The 26,923-nt window shown below is 33.8% G+C and overlaps 6 protein-coding genes, 1 long non-coding RNA gene and 2 pseudogenes across 10 annotated transcripts; 4 read left to right on the plus strand and 5 right to left on the minus strand.

Annotated features, from left to right (window-relative positions):
* Positions 1–168: 168 nt before the first annotated feature.
* On the minus strand, positions 169–2,532 carry AT4G09625 (annotated as a pseudogene; the record flags this gene model as incomplete). The annotated part of the gene is made up of 1 exon: positions 169–2,532.
* A 1,342-nt stretch (positions 2,533–3,874) lies between these two features.
* On the plus strand, positions 3,875–8,424 carry AT4G09630 (transmembrane protein (DUF616)). Of its 2 annotated transcripts, NM_001340627.1 has the most exons (8): positions 3,999–4,456; positions 4,592–5,081; positions 5,127–5,329; positions 5,413–5,768; positions 6,434–6,645; positions 6,922–7,178; positions 7,654–7,832; positions 8,006–8,424. In NM_001340627.1, the coding sequence occupies exons 1-8, from the start codon at positions 4,150–4,152 to the stop codon at positions 8,090–8,092; spliced, it is 2,091 nt and encodes a 696-aa protein (NP_001328159.1). In that variant the 5' UTR covers positions 3,999–4,149; the 3' UTR covers positions 8,093–8,424. The 2 variants fall into 2 exon arrangements, with proteins under 2 accessions (NP_192701.1, NP_001328159.1); NM_117031.3 differs by having other exon boundaries at positions 3,875–4,456; positions 4,592–5,329.
* Positions 8,058–11,285, minus strand: AT4G09640 (magnesium transporter, putative (DUF803)). Its single transcript, NM_117032.4, has 9 exons — positions 10,732–11,285; positions 10,460–10,516; positions 10,225–10,315; positions 9,937–10,097; positions 9,696–9,823; positions 9,474–9,611; positions 9,273–9,365; positions 9,024–9,144; positions 8,058–8,931 (listed from the first exon to the last, which is right to left on the minus strand). Exons 1-9 carry the CDS (start codon positions 10,892–10,894, stop codon positions 8,723–8,725), a joined length of 1,161 nt encoding a protein of 386 aa, NP_192702.2. The 5' UTR covers positions 10,895–11,285; the 3' UTR covers positions 8,058–8,722.
* Positions 11,286–12,284: 999 nt separating this feature from the next.
* Positions 12,285–12,526, plus strand: AT4G05730. The gene has a single exon (NR_141900.1). It is a non-coding gene; the product is annotated as an other RNA (long non-coding RNA).
* Positions 12,527–13,685: 1,159 nt separating this feature from the next.
* Positions 13,686–15,214, minus strand: AT4G09644 (annotated as a pseudogene). Its single transcript has 2 exons — positions 15,117–15,214; positions 13,686–14,080 (listed from the first exon to the last, which is right to left on the minus strand).
* A 1,626-nt stretch (positions 15,215–16,840) lies between these two features.
* AT4G09647 (S locus-related glycoprotein 1 (SLR1) binding pollen coat protein family) lies at positions 16,841–18,278 on the minus strand (the record flags this gene model as incomplete). The annotated part of the gene is made up of 2 exons (NM_001036528.2): positions 16,841–17,199; positions 18,218–18,278. 2 exons carry the CDS (start codon positions 18,276–18,278, stop codon positions 17,015–17,017), a joined length of 246 nt encoding a protein of 81 aa, NP_001031605.1. The 3' UTR covers positions 16,841–17,014.
* A 2,572-nt stretch (positions 18,279–20,850) lies between these two features.
* AT4G09649 (uncharacterized protein) lies at positions 20,851–20,988 on the minus strand (the record flags this gene model as incomplete). Its single annotated transcript, NM_001125487.1, has 1 exon — positions 20,851–20,988. The coding sequence occupies one exon, from the start codon at positions 20,986–20,988 to the stop codon at positions 20,851–20,853; it is 138 nt and encodes a 45-aa protein (NP_001118959.1).
* Positions 20,989–21,003: 15 nt separating this feature from the next.
* Positions 21,004–22,154, plus strand: ATPD (F-type H+-transporting ATPase subunit delta). Its single transcript, NM_117033.3, has one exon. The coding sequence runs from the start codon at positions 21,089–21,091 to the stop codon at positions 21,791–21,793; it is 705 nt and encodes a 234-aa protein (NP_192703.1). The 5' UTR covers positions 21,004–21,088; the 3' UTR covers positions 21,794–22,154.
* Positions 22,155–24,735: 2,581 nt separating this feature from the next.
* On the plus strand, positions 24,736–26,897 carry AT4G09660 (zinc finger MYM-type-like protein; the record flags this gene model as incomplete). The annotated part of the gene is made up of 3 exons (NM_117034.1): positions 24,736–25,189; positions 25,298–25,798; positions 25,858–26,897. 3 exons carry the CDS (start codon positions 24,736–24,738, stop codon positions 26,895–26,897), a joined length of 1,995 nt encoding a protein of 664 aa, NP_192704.1.
* Between the last annotated feature and the right edge of the window lie 26 nt (positions 26,898–26,923).

Consider the following 26,923-nt stretch of genomic DNA (forward strand, 5'->3'; position numbering starts at 1 on the left):
TTGAGTCGATATTAATAAAATATGGTATATTATGGATGAATCCTACAATTAACAATCAAACTACAATTATACAATCTTTGTAACAATCCGCACACGTGGCCACTCTCTGCCACGTGGCATCCTGCTGGCTCTGCAGCGCATCGACCCTAACCTCTCTTCTTGTTGTTAGTCCTCCTTCGACAACGTTCTCCTGTTGATGGAAACCGGGTTTCTTGATTTCTCCCCGGTTTAGTTGTGGTATCCGGCAGTAAGACTATCAATTGTCTTATCTCATCAGGAATAATCCAAACTGATGAATGCGGGACTGGATAAATGGTTCTGTGGTATGCCAATATCCACGTATTCATATGGTAATAATGCGAAGTTAGGTCTTCCATTTCGAGACTATCTGATATCCATTCGGTCCCCACAAAGTTTCGGGCAGCGGCAATCGCATGTACACACAGGTACTTGTCAACATCAAAACGTTGGCAAGAACAAGTTTTCCTTACCAAGTCAACAGAATAAGACATACCACCTTCGCCAATGACGCTGTATTGACGTTCGAAGCTGTTAAGCTCGGTCACCGGCATCGTTTTCCCAATTGGGCATAAGGAGTGTATTTCGTTCTCCACAACCGGCACAAGACCCCTTGTTTCAGAATATTTAACAGACTCCTTCCTATGTTTGTTAAACCATTCTGAAATTTTCTCAATTATCGCATCAAGCAAAGGTAAAAGGAAGTATTTCCTTGCACGCTTAAACGTACTGTTCAATGATTCACACGCATTGCTCGTGTCTATATTATACCTATCCCCTTCAAAATAGCACCTAGCCCAATTTTCCACAGGAGCCCATCTATCCAAATACGTACCGACATTAGGAAATCTTCTCCTAAATCGAGCATACTCTCTCGTGATCTCAAAATGAGTATAAACATGTGCGCATGCAATGAAGTTAGCCGCCGCTTCTTCCTTCTCAGTTCCACTCGTACTTTAACGTTTTGAGACAAATGCCAAACACAATGGCCATGTCTCGCGTTTGGAAACACATGCATGATTGATTTGATGATGCTCTGATGTCTATCACTCACAAAAACCAAACCTGGTTCATCTGGTATAACTGTTTTCAGCTTGTTAAAGAACCACGACCAACTAGCATTGTTCTCCCTATCAATTACAGCAGACGCAATGATATAATTGTGATGATTAGGATCTTGGGCTGTTGCGAAAACTAGCATACCGCCGTATACGGTCTTAAGAAAAGTGGCATCCACAATAACAACTTTCCTCATAACTTTGAACCCTTCAATGCAAGCACCCAAAGCAACGAATAAGTACTTGAACTTTTGTTGTGCATCCACTTCCACATATGATATTGTCCCGGGATTCACCTCCTTTAATACGTACAGATAAGAGTACAAGTCGGTGTAGCTTTTTTCAGGACTACCACGCACATCATTAACGTGTTGTCTTTTCCCTCTCCATGCGGTAGCATACGAGCAATGCAAACCCATTCTTCCCCGAACAATACTCATTATGCTTTTAGGTGGTGGAGTTTGAAACTCACCTGGATAATCCTCATGCAAAATATACGCGATTAATCGTGGTGTGCTGGTATGTTTACAATTGCCTGAGTTCTTATTAGACCGCTTGCATGTGTGCATCTTCCTGTGAACTTTAACACTAAAACAATCTGAACTCTTTACTTTTGCACATCGTAAATACTATTGACAACCTGTTGTTTTATATTGCCGACATCGTAACATGAGTCGCTTTGGATCTGACGCTATAGTTGCGGTCGCAAAACAATACTTATTTGCAGCTCTGTTAACCAAATCTTGCACGGCCTCCTTAGAAACAAATTCTTGGTGCAATTCAATCCCCGTTCCATCTTCCCATTCCGTAACACTCTGACTTTTCTCGCTACTCTGACTTCCTTCACCAACACATGAAAGCTCATAATACTCAATTCTACCATCAACACCATTATCTTCAGCAACATCCATCCGGCTATCCACATGCTCCCTATCTTCAATAACTACATTCTCCATAGCCTCTTCAAAAACCCGGTTATCCGCATTCTCAATAGCCTCTTCTACACTATTAGCCTCTTCAATAATCGGTTCATCATTCACACAATTACCTCCTGCAGTTTCTCCTCTAAAAATCGTCACTACTCCACCATTCTCCATATCAAATGCATTCAACTCCTCAGAATTAATACCAACTGAACTTCTTCCCTCTACCCTTGAATTTTGTTCCACCCTCTCAGATTCTTTATTTACTACCTCCACGTTCAAAGTTGGTCTAATTCCTTTAGCATTCACTACCGTTAGATAACCTAAAAAGTCATCATCATCTACAATAGATGTATCTCTCTGAGATGTGCATAGAATATAACTCAATTTCACCTTCCTTGAGGTTTCATCTATTCCAATCTTCTTGCATATCTTTTCTACTAACATAGAGTATGTTACCTTTAACGTTCTCAACAATACACCGCTTAAAGAATTGTTTGAAATCCACTCATGCTCTTTTGAATAATACCCATTGTCAAATTGTATGAATGTGTGCTTGTTCTTCATCGTCTCCTGTAATTACAAATAAATTATAAAAACACAATTACGTAATCATTCAGATTTAGACATAATTGTACCTATATTATAACTCACTAATACCATTCACCTGTCCTAATTATAAAACACTATTCTTTTTTTTTTACTAAATCACTAATGACATAATTATAAAACACTATTCTTTTTTTTCTGTGTGGAGTAGTGACTATTGAAAACAATAATTAATATACAATTAACGGGTTTAAATCAATATTAATATATTATGATATATTACAGGTAAAATTCTAAAATTAACAATTAATATACAATTATACAATCTTAAACAATAAACAAAATAAATAATATTAACTAAACAAATACAATTAAAATTTCAGTTATAAAAATATTGTACCATATATTTAAATTAAACAAAATAATACGATATACTATAGATCATCCTTATAAAAAAATCAATTTTCTTATGAATGTACAACTCAATGATGTAACATTATGAAAAACAATAATTAACGAGTCTACTAAATTAAAAAATAATTTTGACTAATTTTTGATCATGTTTAATTCTACAAACACCAATATTTGAACAATCAAAACCCATTATTAATAATCTGCACATGAATCGTTGACCATATATACACACATAATAATCAATGTGCATATAAAGAATAAAGTAAATGTATGTATTCAATAATTTAAAAACCTGGAACACAGAATTCATAGTTTCTACTAGTTTTTCAGTGTTTAAATTAAATGATGTTGATAAAACATTTTAGTTAATTTTCTGAAACAACTTCTTTAAAAATAGAGAAACCTCCAGCATAAATTTAGTTTGAATAAATTTAAATTTTATGATTTTATTTACTCCATTTGTGTTTGACGAACAGTCCAAGTCTAGTATAACACAGACTGATATATAATTTGGTTATCTACAACTTATAATATGCATCTACTTTGAAGTAATTAATCATATGTCAACACATACTCTCTCCATATTATTTTAAATGATATTTTAGAGAAAAAATTTAGTTTCATTTAAAGTGATTTTTTTTAATTTTTAAATGTATATAATATTTTTTGACCAATAATATTTTATGATATATTTTAATTATTGATTGAATTAGTTATAATTAATAATACTTTATATGAAGGAGATAAAATTAAATGAAAATTTTGTAATTTCTAAATAAATGCGCACAAACAATAAATTTGTCAAAAAACAAACATTGGGGAAAATGGTACCCACACCCACCATAAGAGAGTAAATGGGTCGGATCCAAAGGACAGTCTCGTAACTGACAAATTCACGCCACGTCATACCAACAAACTGTTGCTGATCCAAACACACGCCGTCATTTAGCCCGGAAGCGCGTGACATTTCACGCGCCTTCTCTCTATCTCACCCAATCAGATCGTTTTAATGGTTGTTTGTTTAATCGATCTTCTTCTTCGTCAAGTATCTCAAAATCAAAAACAAGTTTGCTTCATTCATACTTCAAATTCTCTCTTCACATTCTCCACTCTCTGCTTATGTTAACGTAGAGAGAGACGGCGACGTAGAAGGAGTAGGAGGAGGAGGCTTCGTCGACAATGCGAGAATGGCTCAGTATAGACAATCAGGAACAGAGAGGTTTTTGGGAGGTCGAAGCGGTTACAATCCTTATGTCAACGGTGGAGCTTCGTCAGATCACGTAGCGATCGGGATCCGTAACGGCGGTGGTAGTAATTTCGGAGTTGTAACTCAGCACGGGAAAGCTAGTCGATGGCGGCGATCTACTCGATTAGATAGGAATCGTCGTTGTGGTGTTGGCTCTTTGGTGTTTGTTCTTTGTGTTGTGCTCGTTGTTTGTGTCTCAGCTTACTATTATTTCTCTGGTTATACTAATTTCGGCAAAGATGATAAAGGTCAGTGTTCGATTTCTCTCGAGCTAGATCCTTGATTTGAGTATGAATGTTTAGCTGATAGGAATTGGATTCGAGAAATTGATGGTTGGAATAGGATAAAGAAGCTGATGCGTTGTTTTACGTTTTATGTTGCAGGAATTGATACAGCTGAAGGTGATTTTCTTACGAATGTGTCAAGAACTGATCCTTTGAAAATACTTAAGTTTGGTCATGGTTCAGTGTTACATGGAAGAGATTCGAGAGATTGGGATAAGGATGATAGAAGAAGGGATGAAGATTATAATGAGGATGATGTAGAGGATAAATCTGTTGTTGAGGAGAGGTCAGTGTCTGAAGTGAAAAAGGATGTATCGCTTCGGAATCCTTTGAAGGGTTCGGATTGGAAGGGGGTTGGTTTTTACAATGAAGCTGGACGTGATGAGCTGAAGAAGTATGAAGTGGAGTATCAGGCTTCTCTTGTAAAAGGTGGTCAATCGTTGAAAGAGAATGATGGGCATCATCAGCCATTTGATACAGAATCTAATGAAGATGATTCGATTGATTCTCATGATACTCAAGGGGATGAATATGTTGACATGGGGCATGATGGGGATGAAAATGAAGAATCACACAAAGATAATCATAAGCACAATGAGGATGGTGCTGAAGAATCACACAAAGATAGTCATAGGCACAATGAGGATGGTGCTGAAGAATCTCACAAAGAGACTGCATCTGTGTTTCTTCATTCCACGACCAAGCATCAGAAAATTGAAAAGGTTCATGGAGCTACTTCAAAAAGGTCACGTGGGAAGTCTTCTCTTCTTAGTGGTAAGTCGGGGAAAACATCGCAAACTGATGCAAAAAGAAGAGCTCGAAGTCACAGATTTTCAGGTAATGTGTTATAATTAGCTGAGTTAAAGAACATATTCTGGGTACTTGCTACTCAGAATACTCTTGTTGTTTAAATCTTATAGGCGTATCTTGTGAGATGAAGCTGTTGAATTCCAGTCAACAAATACAAGAGCCTTTGAAAACTCAAAATTTTGCTGCACCCTCCTTACAATACATACAGATGGAGGATAAACCTGATGGAGAAGAACAGTGGGAGCCTAAATTTGCAGGTCACCAGAGTTTACAGGAACGAGAAGACTCTTTCTTGGTTCAAGAGCAGAAAATCCATTGTGGCTTTGTCAAAGCTCCTGAAGGATTGCCAAGCACTGGATTTGACCTGACAGAAGATGATGCTAACTATATCAGTAAATGTCACATTGCTGTGATATCCTGTATCTTTGGAAACTCTGATCGCTTGAGGCATCCTGCTAATAAAATGGTATGATAATGTAAGCCCTTGATGTATTTTCATGTTGTAGTTTTCTTCTTATTTCCACCTCTAGAATTTGAAATTCCTAACCACTATTCTCTGTTAGCATCGGGTTAGGTACATGGAAATAGTCCATCTTACATACATGGAGACTGAAGACATTTTGTAGCACTTAGATACTCACTAGCTAAGTTAGATCAACTGTTGAACCTGAACTGAGTGAGGAGTAAACTAGTTTTTGGCAACTAGATGAGATGAGTAGTTGACAGTTGTATTTGAGTGCAAAATATCAAAACAAAATATTGGTTGCGGAAGAATATCCCGTGATGTATTTATAGTTGCCATAACCAGACTTGCAAATACTGAGTTATGAATAGTTGAATGCCAGGCATTTGAAAAAATTGTTTGATGGGTGTTTCTGTAATCATGAATTCAACCATCTCTTAAGCTCTATGCCCATCAGGACACTACCTTCTGGTTCCAGTGACTTGTTAGTAGCTTAAAATGCGTTCATTTTGGCGGGATCATTATAGTGCAATAACAGCCTTCACATATTTTAAGGATCCGCAATAGATGTATATCCCTTTTGTATGTGGTTTTCTTTGTTTACACGCTTATATCACCAAAACTATATTCATTACTTTTGCTAACCTAGGATTTCTCTCTTCGTTTAGGTAAGTAGTTTGTCAAGAAAAGATGTTTGCTTCGTTGTGTTTGTGGACGAGATTACCATGCAAACACTTTCTGCCGAAGGCCAAGTACCCGACGGAGCTGGATTCGTTGGTCTGTGGAAGTTGGTTGTGGTGAGGAATCTTCCTTACACAGATATGCGGAGGGTAGGGAAAATACCAAAACTGTTACCACACAGACTTTTCACTTCGGCAAGGTGAGACTCATGTCGTAGGAATAGGTTTCAATAGGTCTAACTAGCACAACATTCTCCCGCAGATACAATTAGCCAAAGTTAGATCGACTAGTTGTCTTGTATTAATGAGAATCTACTGGAGAGGATATTAGTTGTCTAGCATATGTATAGTTTCCATACTAAGCTACAAAATGCAAGAGTCAAAATCTGAATACGTTAAAGTTTCGATGTTGGAAGTTGTTTTCCTAAAGCTCTACAATTTAAAACAGAAACTCATCCGATGTGTGTGTTCTTTAGGTACTCAATCTGGTTGGACAGCAAGTTACGTCTCCAGTTGGACCCCCTAGTCATTTTGGAATACTTTCTGTGGCGTGAAGGGCACGAGTATGCTATCTCCAATCACTATGACCGCCATTGCCTATGGGAAGAAGTTGCACAAAACAAGAAGCTGAACAAGTACAATCACACTGTCATTGATCAGCAGTTTGAGTTTTACCAGTCTGACGGGCTGACGAGATTCAATGCTTCAGATCCCCACAAGCTTCTTCCCAGCAGTAAGTTCTTTTCGATAACTGCTATAAGACATGATTACAACCCTGCTTAGGGAGCGTGTTCTGTAGTATGTGGCATAGCTGCCTGTGTTTGCTCATAACATGGACGGTGAATGAGATTAGAAAGAAACTGGTAAACAATAAACAAATACCAGTGTGAGTTGAAAAGTAACAAAATCGTATCAAGCATGATAAAGAGGTTGAATTTTTTTTGCTAACGATTTGCATCTGAAACTAGGCTGATGAGTGCATGTGGAATTTAACATTGAAAATTTGCCGATGGTGTGCATTTGTCTGAAACTCATGTGAAAATTGGTCACACGTATCTGATTGCAGTCATCTGTTATTCCAGTCTGTGGGTTAAATGCTTATTATGCCTCCAAGCTATGCAATGGTCGACGAATAGATGTTTTCAATACATTCATGTTTTTCTTTTCTCACTTTGTGACTATAATCCTCCTGTGTCTGCTGTTTGCAGATGTTCCAGAAGGGTCTTTCATTGTACGGGAACATACCCCCATGTCAAACCTATTCTCCTGTCTTTGGTTCAACGAAGTTGAGCGCTTCACTCCCCGAGATCAGCTAAGCTTTGCATACACTTACCAGAAATTAACAAGGATGAATCCTGACACTCCATTTAATCTTCACATGTTCAAGGTAAGATTCATGTTCCAATAACCCTCCATGAAACTGTTACGATTCCACATTGGCCTGCCTGATGCTTATAGATATCATTCGATTTATCTTCATAAGGTTTATAACATAATCCTGAATGAAACGCCTATCAAGAAGAAAAATTCATGTCTTTTTTCCTTCTGTGAAACTTTCAGGATTGCGAGAGGAGAAAAATCACCAAATTGTTTCGTCACAGATCAGAGGAGAAGCGAAACCTTATACAAGCAGCAACAACACAATAACAGACCACTTTTTGAATGCTGTATAGTATCACGGCTGTACTTACTGTGAGTAAGAGTAAAACACCACAGTTATTTTTCTCTGAGACCAACATTGTTGTGAGAAGATCGACACACACATTTCAGGTGAGAACCCGGTTTAAGGGTATACGAATGTGATGGTGATTTTACGAAACGAGAGAGAGGGACAGGTGTTTCAATTGAAAAAAAGAAAGAAAGTCCGATTCAATTCATTAACAGTCGTCTCAATGTTTTATTCAATTCATTGCTTCTGTAGGCTTGTAGTTTGTATCAGTATGATTGCTCATAAAGTTCTGATTGATTATCTCGAAAGTAATTTCAGCTTTGGGTTCCTCTTCTCCCTTGGTCAGCGTTGCCACCGCTAGTTTGGTTCTGACTTAGTTACGATATGATATTGGGTATAATCAGGGTTCAATCACATATACGTGTATAAAAACAGTTTCTCCAAACAAGTGACACATGAAATTTCTGAAGAACCCAACAAAAGATATTGTGGAAAAATGGCTCGGCCACCTATAAGAATGCCGCCTCTCTTCAGCCGATGATACCAAACGCAATGCTCTTAGGCGCTAGATTTTATATATATACACGTTCGTATGTGGCCAAACAATGTTATGAACGTAATGAACTCTCTTGTCTTCGGAGTGGTACAGCTTCAAGATCATCTTCCAGTTGCTTGTTTTGCCGAGCAGGCCGTGGTGACTTTGCAGACTCTTGGCGTCTTAGACTGAGAATGATGCCATCCTGCACAAACCCGTTACTGTCTTCTGAATGTTTTGGAATTCGCAGAAGCAGATGACTATCCTCCTCTGATGATAAATCTGCATTTTGGTTGCTGTTAATTATCGAATTATGAACAAAGCTTGAAATGATCATATCCTGCAAACAACCAAGAAACGGAATGTATGCTTACTTCCTTTAGACTCTCCATCAACCATGTCTGTTGTTGTGTGAAGAAGAAAAGTTCCAGATAGGATTGTGACGAACCCACACAACTCTGTCATGATCTGTGTTCCGCTCTGCCGATCCCAATCCTGTTTAGGCATTGCAATAATCAGACAAACAAACAGATCTTATCCTTGTTTATGGCCTCAATTGTTTTGTTTGCACGGTGTTTCTTTTAGAATATAAGGAGTATAGAAGAAAAAGAAACAAGTAATACCTTAAACATGATGACACTAGCCAAGATCGTCAACGACGTGAACATAACATAATATATGGGTGAAACCACTGCTGTGTTGAACGTATCAAGCGCCTGCCAGTTACAAAAAGCGAGAACCCGAAATGAATTTTCCTAAACCTGCATTTCATCCCATAACATTACAGGAGACAAAAAATGTGTAGAATTGGCACTTTCACTTACCTTGTTTAAATAGTTCATTTGTGTTATCACGCAGAAAAGAACTATCACGGTGAAGACCCATGTTTGCGGGTACCCTAACTGATTCGTTCCAGAAAATGTGAGTTTCAACGCTATTCCAAGCGCCTTCACGCTCATAACCTGTTTGCAATCAGTCACGCATATTGTCACTCTAACACGGTAGATGTATGTATCAACGTGTAAGATTATAGAGTGATCACGTACCGATAATGATCCTATAAGAGAGCAAACACCGATATATACCATGACATGGGATTGCCCGTAAAGTGGTATAAATTGAACTATAAGTACAATAGCTGCTCCTACCACAGCCGCAGCGTAGAAGAGAAAAGCTGTTAAAAGAAAACACAATGTGTCACGAAAACTATCATATAAGTCTTAGTTACCAGATTGAGCTTTGAGCTTTGAAAGAGAGAGAGAGAGAGAGAGAGAGAGAGGTTTGTACCAGGTTCTGTTGCAAGATTCCAAACTTCTAAAACGGAAACAATATCTTGTTCTTGTGGAGCATGTAACACGATTGTAACCGAACCAACGATACATAAAGCACAACCAAGGATCCCGAAAGTGTGCAACTTTTCTTGTAAGATGATATGTGCTAGAGAAGCGCTGCAAAAACACAATAAAAACCTCTATGACTCAATATACAACTTGGATCATTAGGACTACCTAATGTAAAAGAGTACCTAGCCTAGAAAACACATTTGTTATGCGAAACTTACGAGTTTGTTCACACCTGATAATAATGCTAAGCGCACCAAGAGGAGTAACTAGAATGGCAGGTGCAAACGCATACGCAGCAAAGTTTGCAATTTCCCCCACAATCACTACAAAACAAAAGACAAACATTGTGTCTACCATAAATGCCACCACAATCTTCCAAGAAACAATAATGCCAACACCACATTGCACAGCTAAACCTCAGGTAAGAAAAGTCTTAAACGAAACATGTAAGAATCAAAGAAACTCACTTGTTATCATTCCTATCCACCAGAGAGGCTCAAGCAAGTAAGAATAGCCTCCAGACCCTACACAAATGTCACCACCAAATTTAGAGACCATTGCAAAGAAGATTTTGCCAGATTAAACAGCAAAAAAGCTTCAATTTTTGCTACTTAAATCTCATAAGTCTCCATTTCAACACACATTTCAGGAGAAGCTCACACAGATTGATCCATAAACATTCATAAACCCAAATTCCTAAGAGAAAAGATGATACAGCAACTAAAAAGCAGAGATAAACCTGCCCTGAGACCAGAAGCACCAGCTTTCTTAAGTCCTTTCTTCTTAACAATGAAGCTAGCTCCAATGAATATACTTGAAGATAGAGCCAACACTAAACCCTTTACATTATCAGACGACATTCCTTTATACGCATCTCTCCAACTTCCACTAGAATACACCATTGCTTCTACAGAACAAAACTTAACCCTAAACCCCTAAATTTTTAACCCACAAGGCCAAAGACCTGAGCTTTGGCTACTGGGTATTCTCAATTCGGCGAATTACAGTGAAAAGTCGAAAGCTTTCAGATCTTAAACCCAAGTCGGTGGCTTTGGGTAAGGAGATGAATTAGGGGTTCGAGAGCAAATGTTGTAGATCACAACAAAAAGAGACAATGGGAGAGAAGGAAGAAGAAAGTGAAGTGATGAAGAATCTAAGAAGACGCGTAACAACCCAAGAATCCAATAAGAAGAGAAAGGTAGATAAGCGTTTGCGTGTGTTTGCAATTGCATAGTGAAGTGGTGAGAAAAAGTAACTCCTTTGGAAGCTCTCTCTTTTTAATTTGTCTTCCACTTTACACGTCTTCGATATTAGTGAAGATCCTATCTTTTTATACGAAGCCAATCTTAAAACCCAAAAATTTACATTAGAGAAAAGTCACACTTGGTGCTCTTGTCACTCTTGCTAGGTGATCAGTACAAATACTTCTTAATGAAGAATAGACATAAAAATGTAAGGAGGTGATTTCTCTTGTCAATTTTTCTCCTTTTGGAAATGAGATCATTCCCATTTATTTGTTCTTTTCAGGGTGGTTTGCAACCTGTCAACGGTTAGCTTGCCACCAAATTGAGTGGTCTACCTTTGCGGTGAGTTTTGCCACTTTAAATATCTTTTAATCCTTTTTTTTATCTTATAGTATTAAGCTTGTGTTTCGTTGTAACGATTTCTAGGTTGCATGTTTATTTAGAGAGACGAAAACCTATACTTTTTTTCTTCATGAAAGTTTACTGTTTCTGTTTGGCTTTCCGTGGATTTAATAAAATAGATTTTTTGTTGTAAAACAAAAAATAAAAAGAATAAAAGAAAGTTAAAATAGTTGTTGAAAAAAAAATATTGTATATTTACATAGAATGTATCCTTTTTTCCATAAAAGTTCACTCGTTTGGCTCTCTATAGAAATTTTTATATATATCCGTTTAACTTAATGAAATGAAGTCTTTGTTCTAAAAAAAATATAGAATAGAAGAAGGCTACAATAGTTGTTGAAACAATTAATAAGAAAAAGGCTAAAAAGAGTCCTAAAATGTAAAATCTTAAAGCAAATGTAAATAGGGTTTGAATTTCAATTCGATACAGTCCAAGTCCAATTGATTTTTGGTTTTATCAAACCAATATTCATTGTTTTTGTTCAAGTGAATATGTTTTAAGGATTAATTAGATTTGGTTTTATTCGATTGTGTGTTAATACAAATCTTCTTTTTGCATCCATTGTTCCGTGACAATATCGAATTGAAATTCTCTCTATGAGTGTTTGCGACATCGATCATTCTCATTTTATAGGTTTAGGGTTTTTCTCGTTCACTAGGGTTTGTGTTGTTTGATCAATCGCATACCTAGGCCTCGTGTTGTAATATTACGACTGTATCCCTCCTAGATTTAGAGGTTTATTAGATCTTGTTTTGATTCATAATTCATGTGGATGGTTTTCACTTTCAGGCCAAATCATCATAAATCATAATCAATGGGGTTCAAATTTGCTCCACATGATGAGTCGTCTATGAATGTTTCTCACAAGTCTGTTGCTGTTTCGGCTCATGTTATTTCCCTTCATCAGAATAGTTTCTTTGACAAGTAGCGCTGGAGAGCTATGCGAACAAGGATGTAAGAATTTTAAGCTACTTTAACATATGATGTGTCTTGATAGTGGCTTGTTCTTATTTTGATTTGCTAAACCCTAATTCAGGATTTGTAAGAATTTTAAGCTACTTTAACATATGCTAGCTTACTACACAAGCTTCCTGTTGCAAGGACTGATGATGCCAACAAAAAGATTCTTCATCTTGCAACCTTGCTTGAGGATTGACTGATGAAGTCTGCTAAATCATTGGAGGATTACTCAAATTCAGTAGATATTGAAAACAGTGTAGAGATTCTTTTGATACAACTTAGAAAAATCTATTATGAACGGCGTGCTGCTTCTACTCCAAGTTCTGTTGGCGTGAATTGAGGGGTTGATAAGCTTTAAGCATATCCTGGAGACTGGCCTCTCTCACTCTTGTCCATGTTATTGGTTAATTTACTACTCTCTATTATTTGTTTATTTATTACTATTTTGGAATGATGAATTGATGGTTTATCTCTGATCATCGGCTCTCGATCTTTTACTTTTCTAGTTGAGAAATATTTTTGCTATTGATTTTGCTTATTTTTTTATGCTATTGATTTTTACAAGTGCCACCATCAAAATTTTATAAACCTTCATTCTAATGTAATTTTGAGAAATAATAAAAACAACTGTTTACATTTTCTCCTTTTGCCCCCAACATCTTAAAATTAATCAACTTTGCCCCTAACAAAAGTTTGGTCTAGATCCGCCACTGGGGTTCGGTAACTCCATTATCACTCATTTTTCTATATAAGAAAATACTGATGGAAATTTAGTTAAAATTTTAATCTTTTTTTAAATCTTGATAAATTAGAATCAGACCGCAAAAGCGGACGATTAAGTTTCATGTTGTTTTAACTCAAAATTAATTGACAATACAATCAGTGAATTACCCATATCCCTTAGATATATGTGTTGGTTCCTTCAATTTTCCAATGTAGAATCTTAACACATCCCATGAGATGATAAATCCTACTTTAGGACCGGTAATCGATCCTTTTTTAGGCCATTCTACTTAGACTAACAAACGAGGCTCTAATATTTTGTTTCCACCTAATAAGTTTTCTTTTATTTTTCATAAAATCATAAATTTTTTAATTTTTCATATTCTTTTTAATCATAAACTACGAGACCAAAAATTTCCAAAAATAAATATTCTATTAACAAATTGATTTAACCTTATTAAAATATTCATAATTGAACTTTTAAAAACTAAAACTAAAAACTTCATTGACCTAGTGTCCAATCATTTTATCTTGGTGACGATGATTTGATCAACTTCCTCTCGGTCACCATCGAAACTCAACATTTATAATTGCATATGCATGCAGGAATGAAGGAAAGGGCGTCCTCATTATTGCAAATACCTTGCCCATTCCTCTTCTTTTTACATGCACCGCACATCTGGCTACGACGCAAGGTTTAAACCATTCGCTTTTTTTTTAAATATTTTCGTGACAATCTTTTGCTTCAACCACTGTTCCTATTGAAGCAAAACATTTAAGACCTAATGTATCAGTTTCACATTTTTAATAAAAAGAAAATAATACTTTCTTCTTTCTTTATTTTTATTACGATGAATGGTTTAAAAAAAAAAAAAAGAGATGTATGGTTTAAAAAAGTTTTTGCGCATATAAGTGAAAAAATGAAACTATCAGATACGTAATCATCTATTAATTCTTGACAATTATGTCGTCATTACATAATATCAATAATCAAAATTCTTTTATCTTTTAAAAAAAAATTATTTTATTTTTCCATAAAAATAGCATTATATTGGATTTATGAAATCAATATATACGTGTTGTTTAAGCCATATAGGCAGATTTATAGAACCAAAATTCGTTTATCAATGATATTAATTGCATAGAGACTGTACAAAACATTTATCTTGATGAGGAAAAATATAGTGCAAAAATGTATATATTTATGAATATATAATGACAAAATGTATAATGAAAAAATAAAAACTTTAACACCCTAAAACCTAAAGACATTATTGAATTGAATAATAAAATAAAATATTATATTATATTTTGATTGGCCAGAAACCAACTTAAATGAACAAATGTCTATCTTCCAAATCAGCAAAAACAAACTTCTCGAACTATTTATGTCATTGTGAAATAAATCATTATTCTTGTAAACTATTTTATTCTTTTTCATTCAAAATATAGTAAAATAAAAATAAATCATTCAGTTTGACTATTCATTTGGTATTTGAATTGATATAAGAAGACTTTTCTTTTAATCAATTAAATCATTCAACGAACATCTCTTTGCAATCATTTAGGAAATAAAGAGTTCTTTGTAATTTTCTTTGGTAAAACATATAAAACTATGACTGAGATGCACCATAATTTTAAAATCCAAATCATCCACACTCTATACAACCATATGCTATATTAATTAGATCTAGATTTTGGGGCTTAGGCATATCCTGTTTAGAGAATCAATATGTTACCGATGATCAACTTTTAAAACCTGATTATTTAGAATACATTAGTGTAAATACAAACCTGCAACAAGAATGATGAGGATAGTTAGCATGGCCAGCGAAAGTTGAAAGGGTTTACTCATCCTTTATGACACAAATGAGTAAATGATGTTTTAAAACTTAGATAATATGAACAAAGTGTGGGCAAGTATCTATATAAGAAAATAGATGTGAATCACTGTGATACATATCTAATTTAAGGTATCCATCTCCTTTAATTTTGGTGTCAAGGACCAGTTCTATAGTGATTTTTGTTTATTACCTAACTAACCCAAGGAAGACCAAGTTATTTTTTTCTGATTTATTGTAATTATAATTGAAATAAACCTATTTTCACATCAATACAATGCTTGTCTCGGCAGCCTAAACCTATTGAAATAAACCTATTTTAAATTGTGTGATACATATCCTTTTGCCCAATTGTATGTTTGCCCTTATTTGATCATTCATATTTAATTGTTATGTCATAATTAATGGCATACTCGTATGTTGTAATAATCAAAGAAACGCTAAAGACTGAGGAAGCCAATGGTCTTCCACTTGGCTTCATTAAGCTTAAAAGTATCGATGACGCAAGATAATTGTCATTTTTATTGTTTGTCAACTCGAGAACCAAACAAGGATTAGTTAGATGTTTGAGTTCATGTGATTACAAGTTATTCATTATAACTCTCAAAATTAGGCAAAATAATGAGTTTACACCGATTTGTACTTGATCGTACGTGGTTACGATTTATCAAGTGGTTAGTTTCTTTTTCAAGTCGTTTACTCGTAAATTCATAAGGTTACCTACTCGTGAAGGTTATGATGAATACGTAGTTATCACATGCACTGCAACATTCAATATGTGTTAGGTTTTCGGCTTTGTCAAGATCAATAGAGGCAAATTAAAAAATGTGGCATAGTATATTCAGTTTTTGTAGACAAGATTTTTTTTCATAATATATAGAAAAAAGAAATGTTACCTTTTTATAAATATTTTCACTAAAAACAAGATGTAGTGAGTTAATGTTACAAAAAGAAAAAAAAAATCATAAATGTTAATGTTTTGATATTTTCTTCAAAGAAAAAGTTCTTAAAACACTATTTAAAAGCAACTAACTAAGCCTAATTTATTTTAAATGTGGCCTTTTATTTTTCTATTTTTGTGTGGCTTAGGGCAAATGCCCTTTTTCTCCTTAAGTAAGCACGGCTCTAGGTTTTCAGGTAGACAAACATCAAAAACGATAATTTTCTTGTCGCCATCAACCATTTTAAGCTTGGTGAAGTCAAGTGAAAGAATACTCTCTTCTTGAGACAATATTCATGTATTCAAAACACGACCGGTCCTCACCAGAAGCTAGAAGACAACCATTAATATTGGTATGATTCTCTTATTTTGTGATTGATCTTGATGGAGAAGAAGACAAAGCAAGCTAAGGATGAGAAACAGACGTCTTCTGAATATCGGATGCATATATCAATAGAAGAGGAAGAGGAAGAAAGAAGGAGAAGAAGAAGCTGCTAAAGGTAAGTCACCAACAAAGTAAAAATTGTATGATGATAAAATGAACAATATGTCAAATGGTTTAATAGCTCGAAGTCTCAAACTACATATCCATAATTCTGTTTATTTTTTAGAAAATTAGATTAATTCCATTATAAAGATTTTTTTAAATACAAGTTTAGAAAATATATACTATATAACTAAGTTGACAACAAAGAAAAAAAAAAGACAAGTAAAAGAAATTAAAATAAATATTTCATCTCTTTCAAAAAATCCAACTAACATACGTGGATGAAAAACCACCAGCTTATAAAAACTTCTCCTTTTTGTGATTTCTCACAACAACTTTTATGCCATAGCTTTTTTTTTTTTTTGTAGGAAGATATTAAGGATCATGAGCATGTTCGATTCATTCTCTCTTCCATCATCTAAACTCAACATTTATATAAGCATAAGCATTGAGCACTCACAGAAAAGACGTCCCCATTGCAAATACCTTCCCCATTCCTCTTTTTTTTACATGCAGCAACACATTCTTTCGTGTCGCAATATTCATAACATCTATTTCTACCATTACAAAATTGCAATACTATCTTTTCATCACATTTTCTTCTTTGTGCTTCAACCACTATTCCTGTTAAAGTAAAACATTTAAAACATAATGTGTCAGTTTTCTATTTTTAATAATAAGAAATATTACTTTCTTCTTTCTTTTATTTTGTCAAAACTTTCTTTTTCTTCATTTTTCGTTCTTTTTTGGATTCATTTGATTGTATACCTTATATTTTATTTCATTGAGGATGTTTTAAGAAAGATTTTGGGCATATCAAGGAAAAGTTTAAAATATCAGATATGTAGTCATTTATTAATTCTTGAAAATTTTGTAATCATAACATAATATCAATAATCAAACTTATTTTCTGTTTTTTTCCATCAAAGTAGCATTATATTGGATTTATGAAATCAATATATAAGTGGTCTTCAAGCCATATATCCACATTTTAAATTTACAGAATCAAAATTCAAAACATTAATCTTGATTAGAATGAAATCTTGCGCAAAACTGTATATCTTTATGAAATGATAGGGAGTAAATATATAATGACAAAATACAACTTTTAACACCCTAAAATCGAAAGACATTACTAAAACTGAATAAATATAACAAAATAAAATATTATAGTTTGTTTGGCGAGAAACCAACTGAAATGAGTAATTTCTATCTTCCAATCAACAAAAACAATGTTCTTGAATTGTTCATATCATTGTGAAATAACGTTTTTATTCCTGTAATTGTTTTTTCATTTTCATGCAAAATATAGTAAAATAAAAATAAATCATTCAGCTATACTAGGCATTTGAAATTTGAATTGGTAAACGAAGACTTTGTCTTTATTTTATTGAATCATTCAACAAAAAATATATTTTGCAATCATTCAACAAGTTAAAGGGTTCTTTGTAATTTTCTTTTGTAAAAACATATAAAACTATGACTAGATGCACCATGACTTGAAATGCCAAATCATGTACCTATTACGCTTGACACCCATTTAGAGAAGCAACATGTTATTCATGATCAACTTATAAAGACTGATTATTTATAATATATTAAAATGAGTGTTAATATAAATGCAAACATGTAACAAGAATTAGGAAAATAGTTAGCATGACAATCGAAGGTTGAAAGGTTTTACTCATCCTTTGTGATACAAATGAGTAGCATCTGTAGATGATGTTTTAGAATTTAGAAAATGTGAACAAACTACAAAGCGTGTGCAAGTATATATATAAGAAATTAGATGTAAATCACTCTGATACATATCTAATTTAAGCTACCCATCTCCTTTAATGTTGGTTTTGAGGACCAAGTCTATAGCGATTTCTAATTATTTTTTATTTTTATTTATATTAGATATGTAAACTAAGGAAGACCCAGTTTTTCTCATTTATTGTAATTATAAAAATGTAATTGAAATAAACGTATTTTCACATCAATATAATGCTCGTCTCGGCGACGTAAACATGTGACATCCGTAAAATGTGTGATAAATCCTTTTGCCCAATTTTTAGGCCTTATTGATCATTCGTTTAATTGCTTGGTCATAATTAATTGAGTACTCGTTGGTTGCGTTGTTCTATTTTTTTCTTTGGGTTGCCTCGATAGAGCTTGAAAAGCAAAATAACAATATACATTTACTTAAGCTTAATTTAGTATATTGGTTTATTTTGTTTGGAAAGGGCCAAGCAAACATTTTTCCTTTGTTCTTATTGATAAACAACTCTCATACAGGATTATATTATCTCGAAAATTACTTCACCTATTCTACTTGAATGATTAAACCCGATTAAGAACAATCTAAGCGTAATTCTCTCCTCTAGTTCTTATCACATACTTGTGAAGAGAAAAAAAATTAACAACACTCACTTTTTAAGCTCTTTTTGCTAGCTTTGAAGTTTACAACCATATGACAATATTCTAGAGTACTTAGGCGGCTCTAGCCAACTTCTAGAATACTTATACTAATCTCCTAAACCCTAATCTCTAGGATCTTCAAGAATCAGGATCTTCCTTAATCTACAAGCTTATCCCTTTTCCATATTTGACGAGAAGGAAATTCACCATATCTTCTCGACCGACATTCGTCTTTGATCACCATGCCAAGTCAGCAACTTTACTTGGCTTCTCACATCAACCGCTACATCCCTGCCACGTTAGCTCACACGTCCATATCAGTAGTCTCTGCCGTTTAGTGTGATCTGATGCAACTTCTTGATTTCCGACAGCTCCTTGATATCCATCAGCTCACTATTGTCAGAATCTACATCTTCAGAAATATGTTTAGATTTTTAATTAACTTAATCAGCACTAATACAAAAAAGCTATTCTCGAAAAAAAAAGAAGAGTTGATTAATCTTTTAAAAACTAAAAAGAGGGAATAAATTATAAAGCAGTTTCCCTTGTTGTGTGCTTGTAAAATTTTTTTTTTTCATAAAAAGGTATTAGTGTTGGTGGTAATGACAGAGTAATTTAGTAAACATATATTATTTTAAGATTAATTTATTAAAAAAATTATTGATTTAACAAAATATTTATGGAACTTAATTTTATCACTTTCTTAGAAAGTTTTTTGGACAGTCTTATCTCTTTATCATAACTCTTCGTTATGTATTTTGTCAATGATAAATATTTCTACCTTCATAAAAAATGTTTCAAATAATCATGTTTTTAATCATCATTCTTTTTTACATTTTTACTCCTTAAGTTTTTAGCAATCTTTAAAAAATATTTACAATATAACCTTAACACATGTAGATTTATGTAATAATTCAAATATTTGATATAACCTTAACACATGTAGATTTATGTAATAATTCAAATATCTGAATATATATATATATATATATATATATATAGTCAAAAATATTTTGGTTATTTAATACAAAAATAAAAAAAATTGTTAAAAATCATGAGTTCTCCCACGACATCGCGGGAGTCCATAACCTAGTATATAAAATCATTGAAAATCAGTTACAATCTCTTGTTATTCAATTTATAATATATGAAAATATTCAAAATCAAGTGCTCTTCAAAAATTAACAAGTATTTTGTTGAAAACATCGAAATTGTTGTAAACGATTAGGTTTTAAGGATTGTTTCTCTCTGTTATTGATCACATGCCCGGCTCAAACATGGCCTAGACTCAGTGCTACTATATCCAAAATCCTTAATGTGTATTAAAAAGAACAAAAAAAAAACTTAACATGTAAAAAAAAAAAATTGGGTCTTTGGATCCTATGCCCCAGCATCTCTGACACATGCTCTAAGCCGGCACTGATTGATCAATTGTACAAAATACGATATATATATATATATATATATATATATATTATATGGATACAACAGTAGATATTAAGTCTCCTAAAACCTACTAATGTGTCATATAATAGACATCCATAACATAAATTAATTTTAGAGATTTTTAACACTCGTTTAGTTGAAAAATAGGACTAATAAGAGGTATAATTTGAAGAGGTTTAAGAAAAAAAAAATGTTCACATAAAATATTGTAAGAAATAATATCTCATTATTGATCCTTTTATTATAGAAGATTTTAGTTTAGCAAAACTCTATTTTAGCAGAACACATAAAAGGAACAAGGATCAAATCCTTTATGTTATGGATATAACTAATATAAATTTGTGACATAAAAATTAGGATAACAAGAATGAAATCCTTTAAACTCAATAAGGAACACAGATATCACACCAATCAAACAACTCCACGTGTCGATTCCTCACTCCTTCTCAAACCACAGCCTAATCCTTCTGAAAACTCCACACAAGATAAACCTTCTAATCTCCACCGTCCATCTAACCACAATCCAAAATCTCCACCGTCCATTCTCATCTCCCCCAAAAAACCTTACCTTCTTCTTCTTCTTCCTCTCCTCTATCGTCTTCGAGAAACCACAAATCTCTCTTTCTCTCAAACTCTCTCAACAACAACAATGGCGTCTCTTCAACAAACTCTATTCTCTCTTCAATCCAAACTCCCACCATCCTCCTTCCAAATCGCCAGATCTCTCCCACTCCGAAAAACCTTCCCAATCCGAATCAACAACGGTGGAAACGCCGCCGGAGCAAGAATGTCAGCCACCGCAGCATCAAGCTACGCGATGGCATTAGCAGACGTCGCGAAAAGAAACGACACAATGGAATTAACAGTCACAGACATCGAGAAGCTCGAACAAGTCTTCTCAGATCCACAAGTACTAAACTTCTTCGCGAATCCAACAATCACCGTCGAGAAGAAACGTCAAGTCATCGACGACATAGTGAAATCGTCGTCTCTTCAATCTCACACATCTAACTTCCTCAACGTCCTCGTCGACGCGAATCGGATCAATATCGTGACGGAGATCGTTAAGGAGTTTGAGTTGGTTTACAATAAGCTAACGGATACACAATTGGCGGAGGTTAGGTCGGTGGTGAAATTGGAAGCGCCGCAATTAGCTCAGATTGCGAAACAGGTTCAGAAGTTAACCGGAGCTAAGAATGTTCGGGTTAAGACGGTTATTGATGCGAGTCTTGTGGCTGGTTTTACGATTCGGTATGGTGAATCCGGTTCGAAGCTTATTGATATGAGTGTGAAGAAACAGCTTGAAGATATTGCTTCTCAGCTTGAACTTGGTGAGATTCAATTAGCTACTTGAGATTTGGGAAAAATTGTATAAGAGAAAAATTTGAGAATCTTTTTTTTTTGTGCAAGTTTAATTTTTTTTCTCCTCATCTTCTTTCTCTATTAATCAATCATATAATATACAGTACTGATGATATAATAATGATTCTGAGTTTATTATCTTTGTAATTGTTAAATTTAGTGAATTCGAAAACGAATTCGAATAGTATGTTTGCGGATTATGCGTTTTGGGGAATGGTTTTACTGTTAAATTGCGGTTAATCTCGGTTGAATAGAGTAGTGGCAATGTCAACTTATTGCATTGATGAAGGAACATGAATGAAGAAGAACTTTGAACTGTTACATTGTGAAGAAAGTGTAAATCTATGTATGAATGTTTGGTTTGTTGATTGATGTTGGACTGGATTGGTAGGATATACGTGCAAGCCGAAATATGAAATTTATACAAATTTTGAGACCAAAACATTTTAATGATCTTATGAAAACACTAGAACCCCCATCTCACATACTTGTACGATCTACACCAACGATCTCTTTGATCTTGCATATACGGCAAGTCGGCAAACAATAACTCTTACCATACATTACAAAGGAGGTGTGATCATTTAGTTTTGGGGATTGCTTTGATTAGCCTGGGTAAAATACCCGAACCCGAAGAACCAAACCGAACTCAACCCGAAAAAACCTGATCCGAATCTAAACCTAAAATTTTAAAATACTCAAACAGATCTTAAACTTCAAAACCCGAACCCGAACCCATCCGAACCTGAACCCGATCAAATATCCGAACATATTCGAAATATATATATATATACATAGAAATAATTTATTAGTAAGAATCATTTTTACATCAACTTAAGTGTCTAAAATATTAGGATTTTAGGATATTTTGTATAGTTTTAGATATTTTACCTACTTTTCGATAGATTCGGATAAAAAATACTCGTTTAAGAATTTTTTGTGTATTTTCAAGTAATTTGAATTTATTTTGATACAAAATTTTGAATTTTGGATACTCCGAGTAAACCCAAATCTCAACCCAAAAAATCCGATTCAAACCCGACCCAAATCCGAAATCTTAAAATACCTGAACGGATCTTAGATTTCTAAATCTGAATATCCAAACCCGAAAAACTCGATCCGAACCCAATTCAAATACCGGTACACCTAAGCCTAGTTTTGATAGTCAAAGTTCCATTTGGTTTACATTCCATTAGTTATTTTAATCTAAACTAAAACCATTAATTGTAACCGTATAAAGGATTTTCAGCAAAACAATAAATAAATATAAAAAACCTGTCTCCAAGTCATTTTTCTTACTGAAATTCATTTTTCTATAGTTAACTAAAAGGGGGTGCTATTCAATCATGGATTTGAGGAAATTCATTTTTCAGTGTTAATTGTTATCCTATTTTTCAGTGTTAATTGAATGAGGTAAAGAAAGAAAACAAAAATTTATTTTGTGATTTGAATTTTTTTAAAAACCAAATGTTCGGACATATTTTAAGACTGAACAAGCTTTGATTTTACAAAAACGACGTGTCCAACAACAAAATCATGATCAAGAAACTCCTTTTCCATCTACTTCATTTAGACAATATTTTAACTATTTTGGCAGATTTACAAACAGTTTACCAAAATATTAAATTATTAATTTATGTTATAGTTTTATTATTCCTTTCAAATTTAGTACTTTGTTTGCTTGTTAATTTTATAAAACTACTTTTCCATTTTCGTAATAATAATATATGTTTTCGGTTAATCCGATGAACGTTACATTACATACTTCTAGTTTTCTATATATCATACACATTCATCGTAGTACCCATACTATTAGATCAATAGAATAAATACGTCGATTCTAATTCGACATACGTTACATACCATGCAAAATAATCTCATTTAATATTGAGAAAGTGTCTTTTGTGGAAAAGAAAAAACCAACTTTTAAACGATTGTATTTTGTGTTGTAGTTGTTGTTCGTAAAATAATAATATGTATTAAATAAAAATTAAATTTAAAGGAGTAAAGTATAAATAAAAAGTGAAATTCTAAAGTGTAAAAAAGTTAGATTTACTCCTCTATTTTAAAGTCGAGTATAGAGTAGAGTTGAAAATGTTTTTAGAGCTTTTACAAATAGAGTAAGGTTAGAGATGTCCTCACTAAAGTTACGAGGTGTGGGAGGGACGGAGCCAATGAAGAATTATAGGGGTCAAATGATCCCAGTGAACTTTTAAAAAATAATTGAATTTTTATTAAAAAATATTTATTGACCCCAGTCAAACAAAAGTATTGTCCCCTATGAATGATTTGTTGAGGTACAAGTAAAACAAAGTCCAATATAATTTTGTGAATTATAAATACAAAAGCTCAATAATTTTATTGAATTATACTAATGTTAGGTCCAATAAAAATCTGTCAAAATTAAGAAAGTAAAAACCTAAATAATTGAACATGTATCGTGGTAGCCTAAAACAGTTGAGCTTCTTCCTCTTTTGTTTTTTTTCATACAATCATCACATCTTTGAAAATCAGATTAAGGCTCGAGACTATAGATTTCAAGGTAAACTCTTTTATATATATATATATTTTTTTATATAAAGTTTAATTTACTATCAACCAATTTCAATTTGATCACTTAAGCAAAATTCGTTTGTGATTAATTTAGTTTTTGGTGTTGTTATTCTGTCATTGAAAACTCAATTCGTCATTATTTCATGAGTTTTCTTTGTAACGTTAGTCGTCAATATACTCTTTTCTTCTTAATTTTTGATGTAATTTGTTTTAGTTTCTAATTTAATCTCACAGTAATTTTTACTAATGACAAAAATTAAAGTTGTCATGAATCATGATAAGGCCACGGAGAAAACAATTTTTATGTTTGATTTAAGTTTCAACTCATGATTTTTATATTGTTTCTTATTTTTGTATGTAGGCAAGGCAACAACAAAAATAATGTATCGGTTTATGAAAAGAAAATCTCCGCCACCACCTGATATTAATTTTAATAAATTGCCAAGTGATCCCGCAAAGAGAAAAAGCATTCTAAGTTATCATCTTAATCAAAGAGATGAGGTACGACGTGAATATTTGATTAGGGGACCTTGTCAACCTCGTGGTCATAAGTTTAAACAAATAGTAATTGGAAAGGTGTTACGCCGTTTTAATCCAAAATGGTTTGATTTGTATGGTGATTGGTTGGAGTATAGTGTGGAGAAAGAAAAAGCTTTTTGCTTGTATTGTTACTTATTCAGAGATCAAGCTGGAAATCAAGGAGGGAGTGATAGCTTTCTATCAACTGGTTTTTGTAGTTGGAATAAGGCTGATAGGTTGGACCAACATGTGGGATTGGATGTGAATAGTTTTCATAATAATGCCAAAAGAAAATGTGAGGATTTGATGAGACAAGGTCAGTCCATCAAGTATGCTCTCCATAAGCAAACCGATGTTGTGAAGAATGATTATTGAATCCGGTTGAATGCTTCCATTGATGTTTCTCGACACTTGTTACATCAAGGATTATCATTTCGTGGTCATGATGAATCAGAAGAGTCAACAAATAAGGGTAATTTTTTAGAGCTTTTGAAGTATACAGCTGGTCAGAATGAAGTTGTAAAGAAAGTTGTGTTGAAAAATGCTCCTAAAAATAACCAGATGACATCTCCACCAATTCAAAAAGATATTGTCCATTGCTTTTCAGAAGAGGTAACTAGATCTATTATTGAAGAGATGGATAATGATGTCTTTGGCTTGCTTGTAGATGAATCGGCTGATGCTTCAAATAAAGAGCAAATGACAGTAGTTTTTCGCTTCGTTGATAAGTATGGGGTAGTTAAAGAAAGATTTATTGGTGTTATTCATGTGAAAGAGACATCTTCTTTATCTCTGAAAAGTGCTATTGATTCTTTGTTTGCTAAATATGGATTGAGTTTGAAAAAGCTGAGAGGACAGGGATATGATGGAGCTAGCAACATGAAAGGAGAGTTCAATGGACTGAGATCATTGATTTTGAAAGAAAGTAGCTCTGCATACTATGTGCATTGCTTCGCTCATCAACTAAGTTGGTTGTCATGGCAGTTGCAAAAAAACATGTTGAAGTTGGAGAGTTTTTTGATATGATTTCTGTTTTACTAAATGTTGTTGGAGCTTCTTGCACAAGAAAAGATAAGATCCGGGAAATCCATCGGCAAAAAGTGGAAGAAAAGATTAGCAATGGTGAAATTAAGACAGGAACTAGGTTGAACCAAGAACTTTCCCTTCAAAGACCTGGAAATACTCGTTGGGGTTCACATTATAAGACTTTGTTGCGTCTTGAGGAGTTGTTTTCATCTATAGTTATAGTTCTCGAGTATATCCAGGATGAAGGCACCGACACCACCAAAAGACAACAAGCATATGGTATTCTCAAGTATTTTCACACCTTTGATTTTGTTTTCTATCTGGAGTTGATGTTGCTTGTTATGGGACTCACTGATAGCTTATCAAAGGCTTTGCAAAGAAAAGATCAAGATATCTTAAATGTTATTTCATTGGTGAAAACTACTAAATGTCAGTTGCAAAAGGTTAGAGACGATGGATGGGATGCTTTTATGGCTGAAGTTAGTTCTTTTAGCGAGAAAAATAACACTGCAATGCTTAAAATGGAGGAAGAATTTGTTGATTCTAGAAGACCAAGGAAAAAATCCGGTATAACCAACTTGCATCACTATAAGGTGGATTGTTTCTACACTGTCTTAGATATGCAACTTCAAGAGTTTAATGACCGCTTTGATGAGGTGAATTCTGAACTACTTATTTGCATGTCATCTTTGAGTCCGATAGATTCTTTTTGTCAGTTTGATAAGTCCATGCTCGTGAGATTGACCGAGTTTTATCCAGATGAATTTAGTTTTGTGGAGCGTAGATCTCTTGATCATCAACTTGAGATCTACCTTGATAATGTGAAAAACGATGAAAGGTTTACAGATTTAAAGTGTTTTGGTGATCTTGCTCGTGTGATGGTAGAGACAAGAAAGCATCTTTCACATCCTTTGGTATATCGTCTTCTAAAGCTATCTTTGATTCTTCCTGTTGCAACGGCAACCGTCGAAAGATGTTTTTCCGCGATGATGTGTTGACTACATTGCGTAACCGTATCGGTGAT

The sequence above is a fragment of the Arabidopsis thaliana genome, chromosome 4 (genome assembly GCF_000001735.4).
Source record: "Arabidopsis thaliana chromosome 4, partial sequence".
Lineage (NCBI taxonomy): Eukaryota > Viridiplantae > Streptophyta > Magnoliopsida > Brassicales > Brassicaceae > Arabidopsis > Arabidopsis thaliana.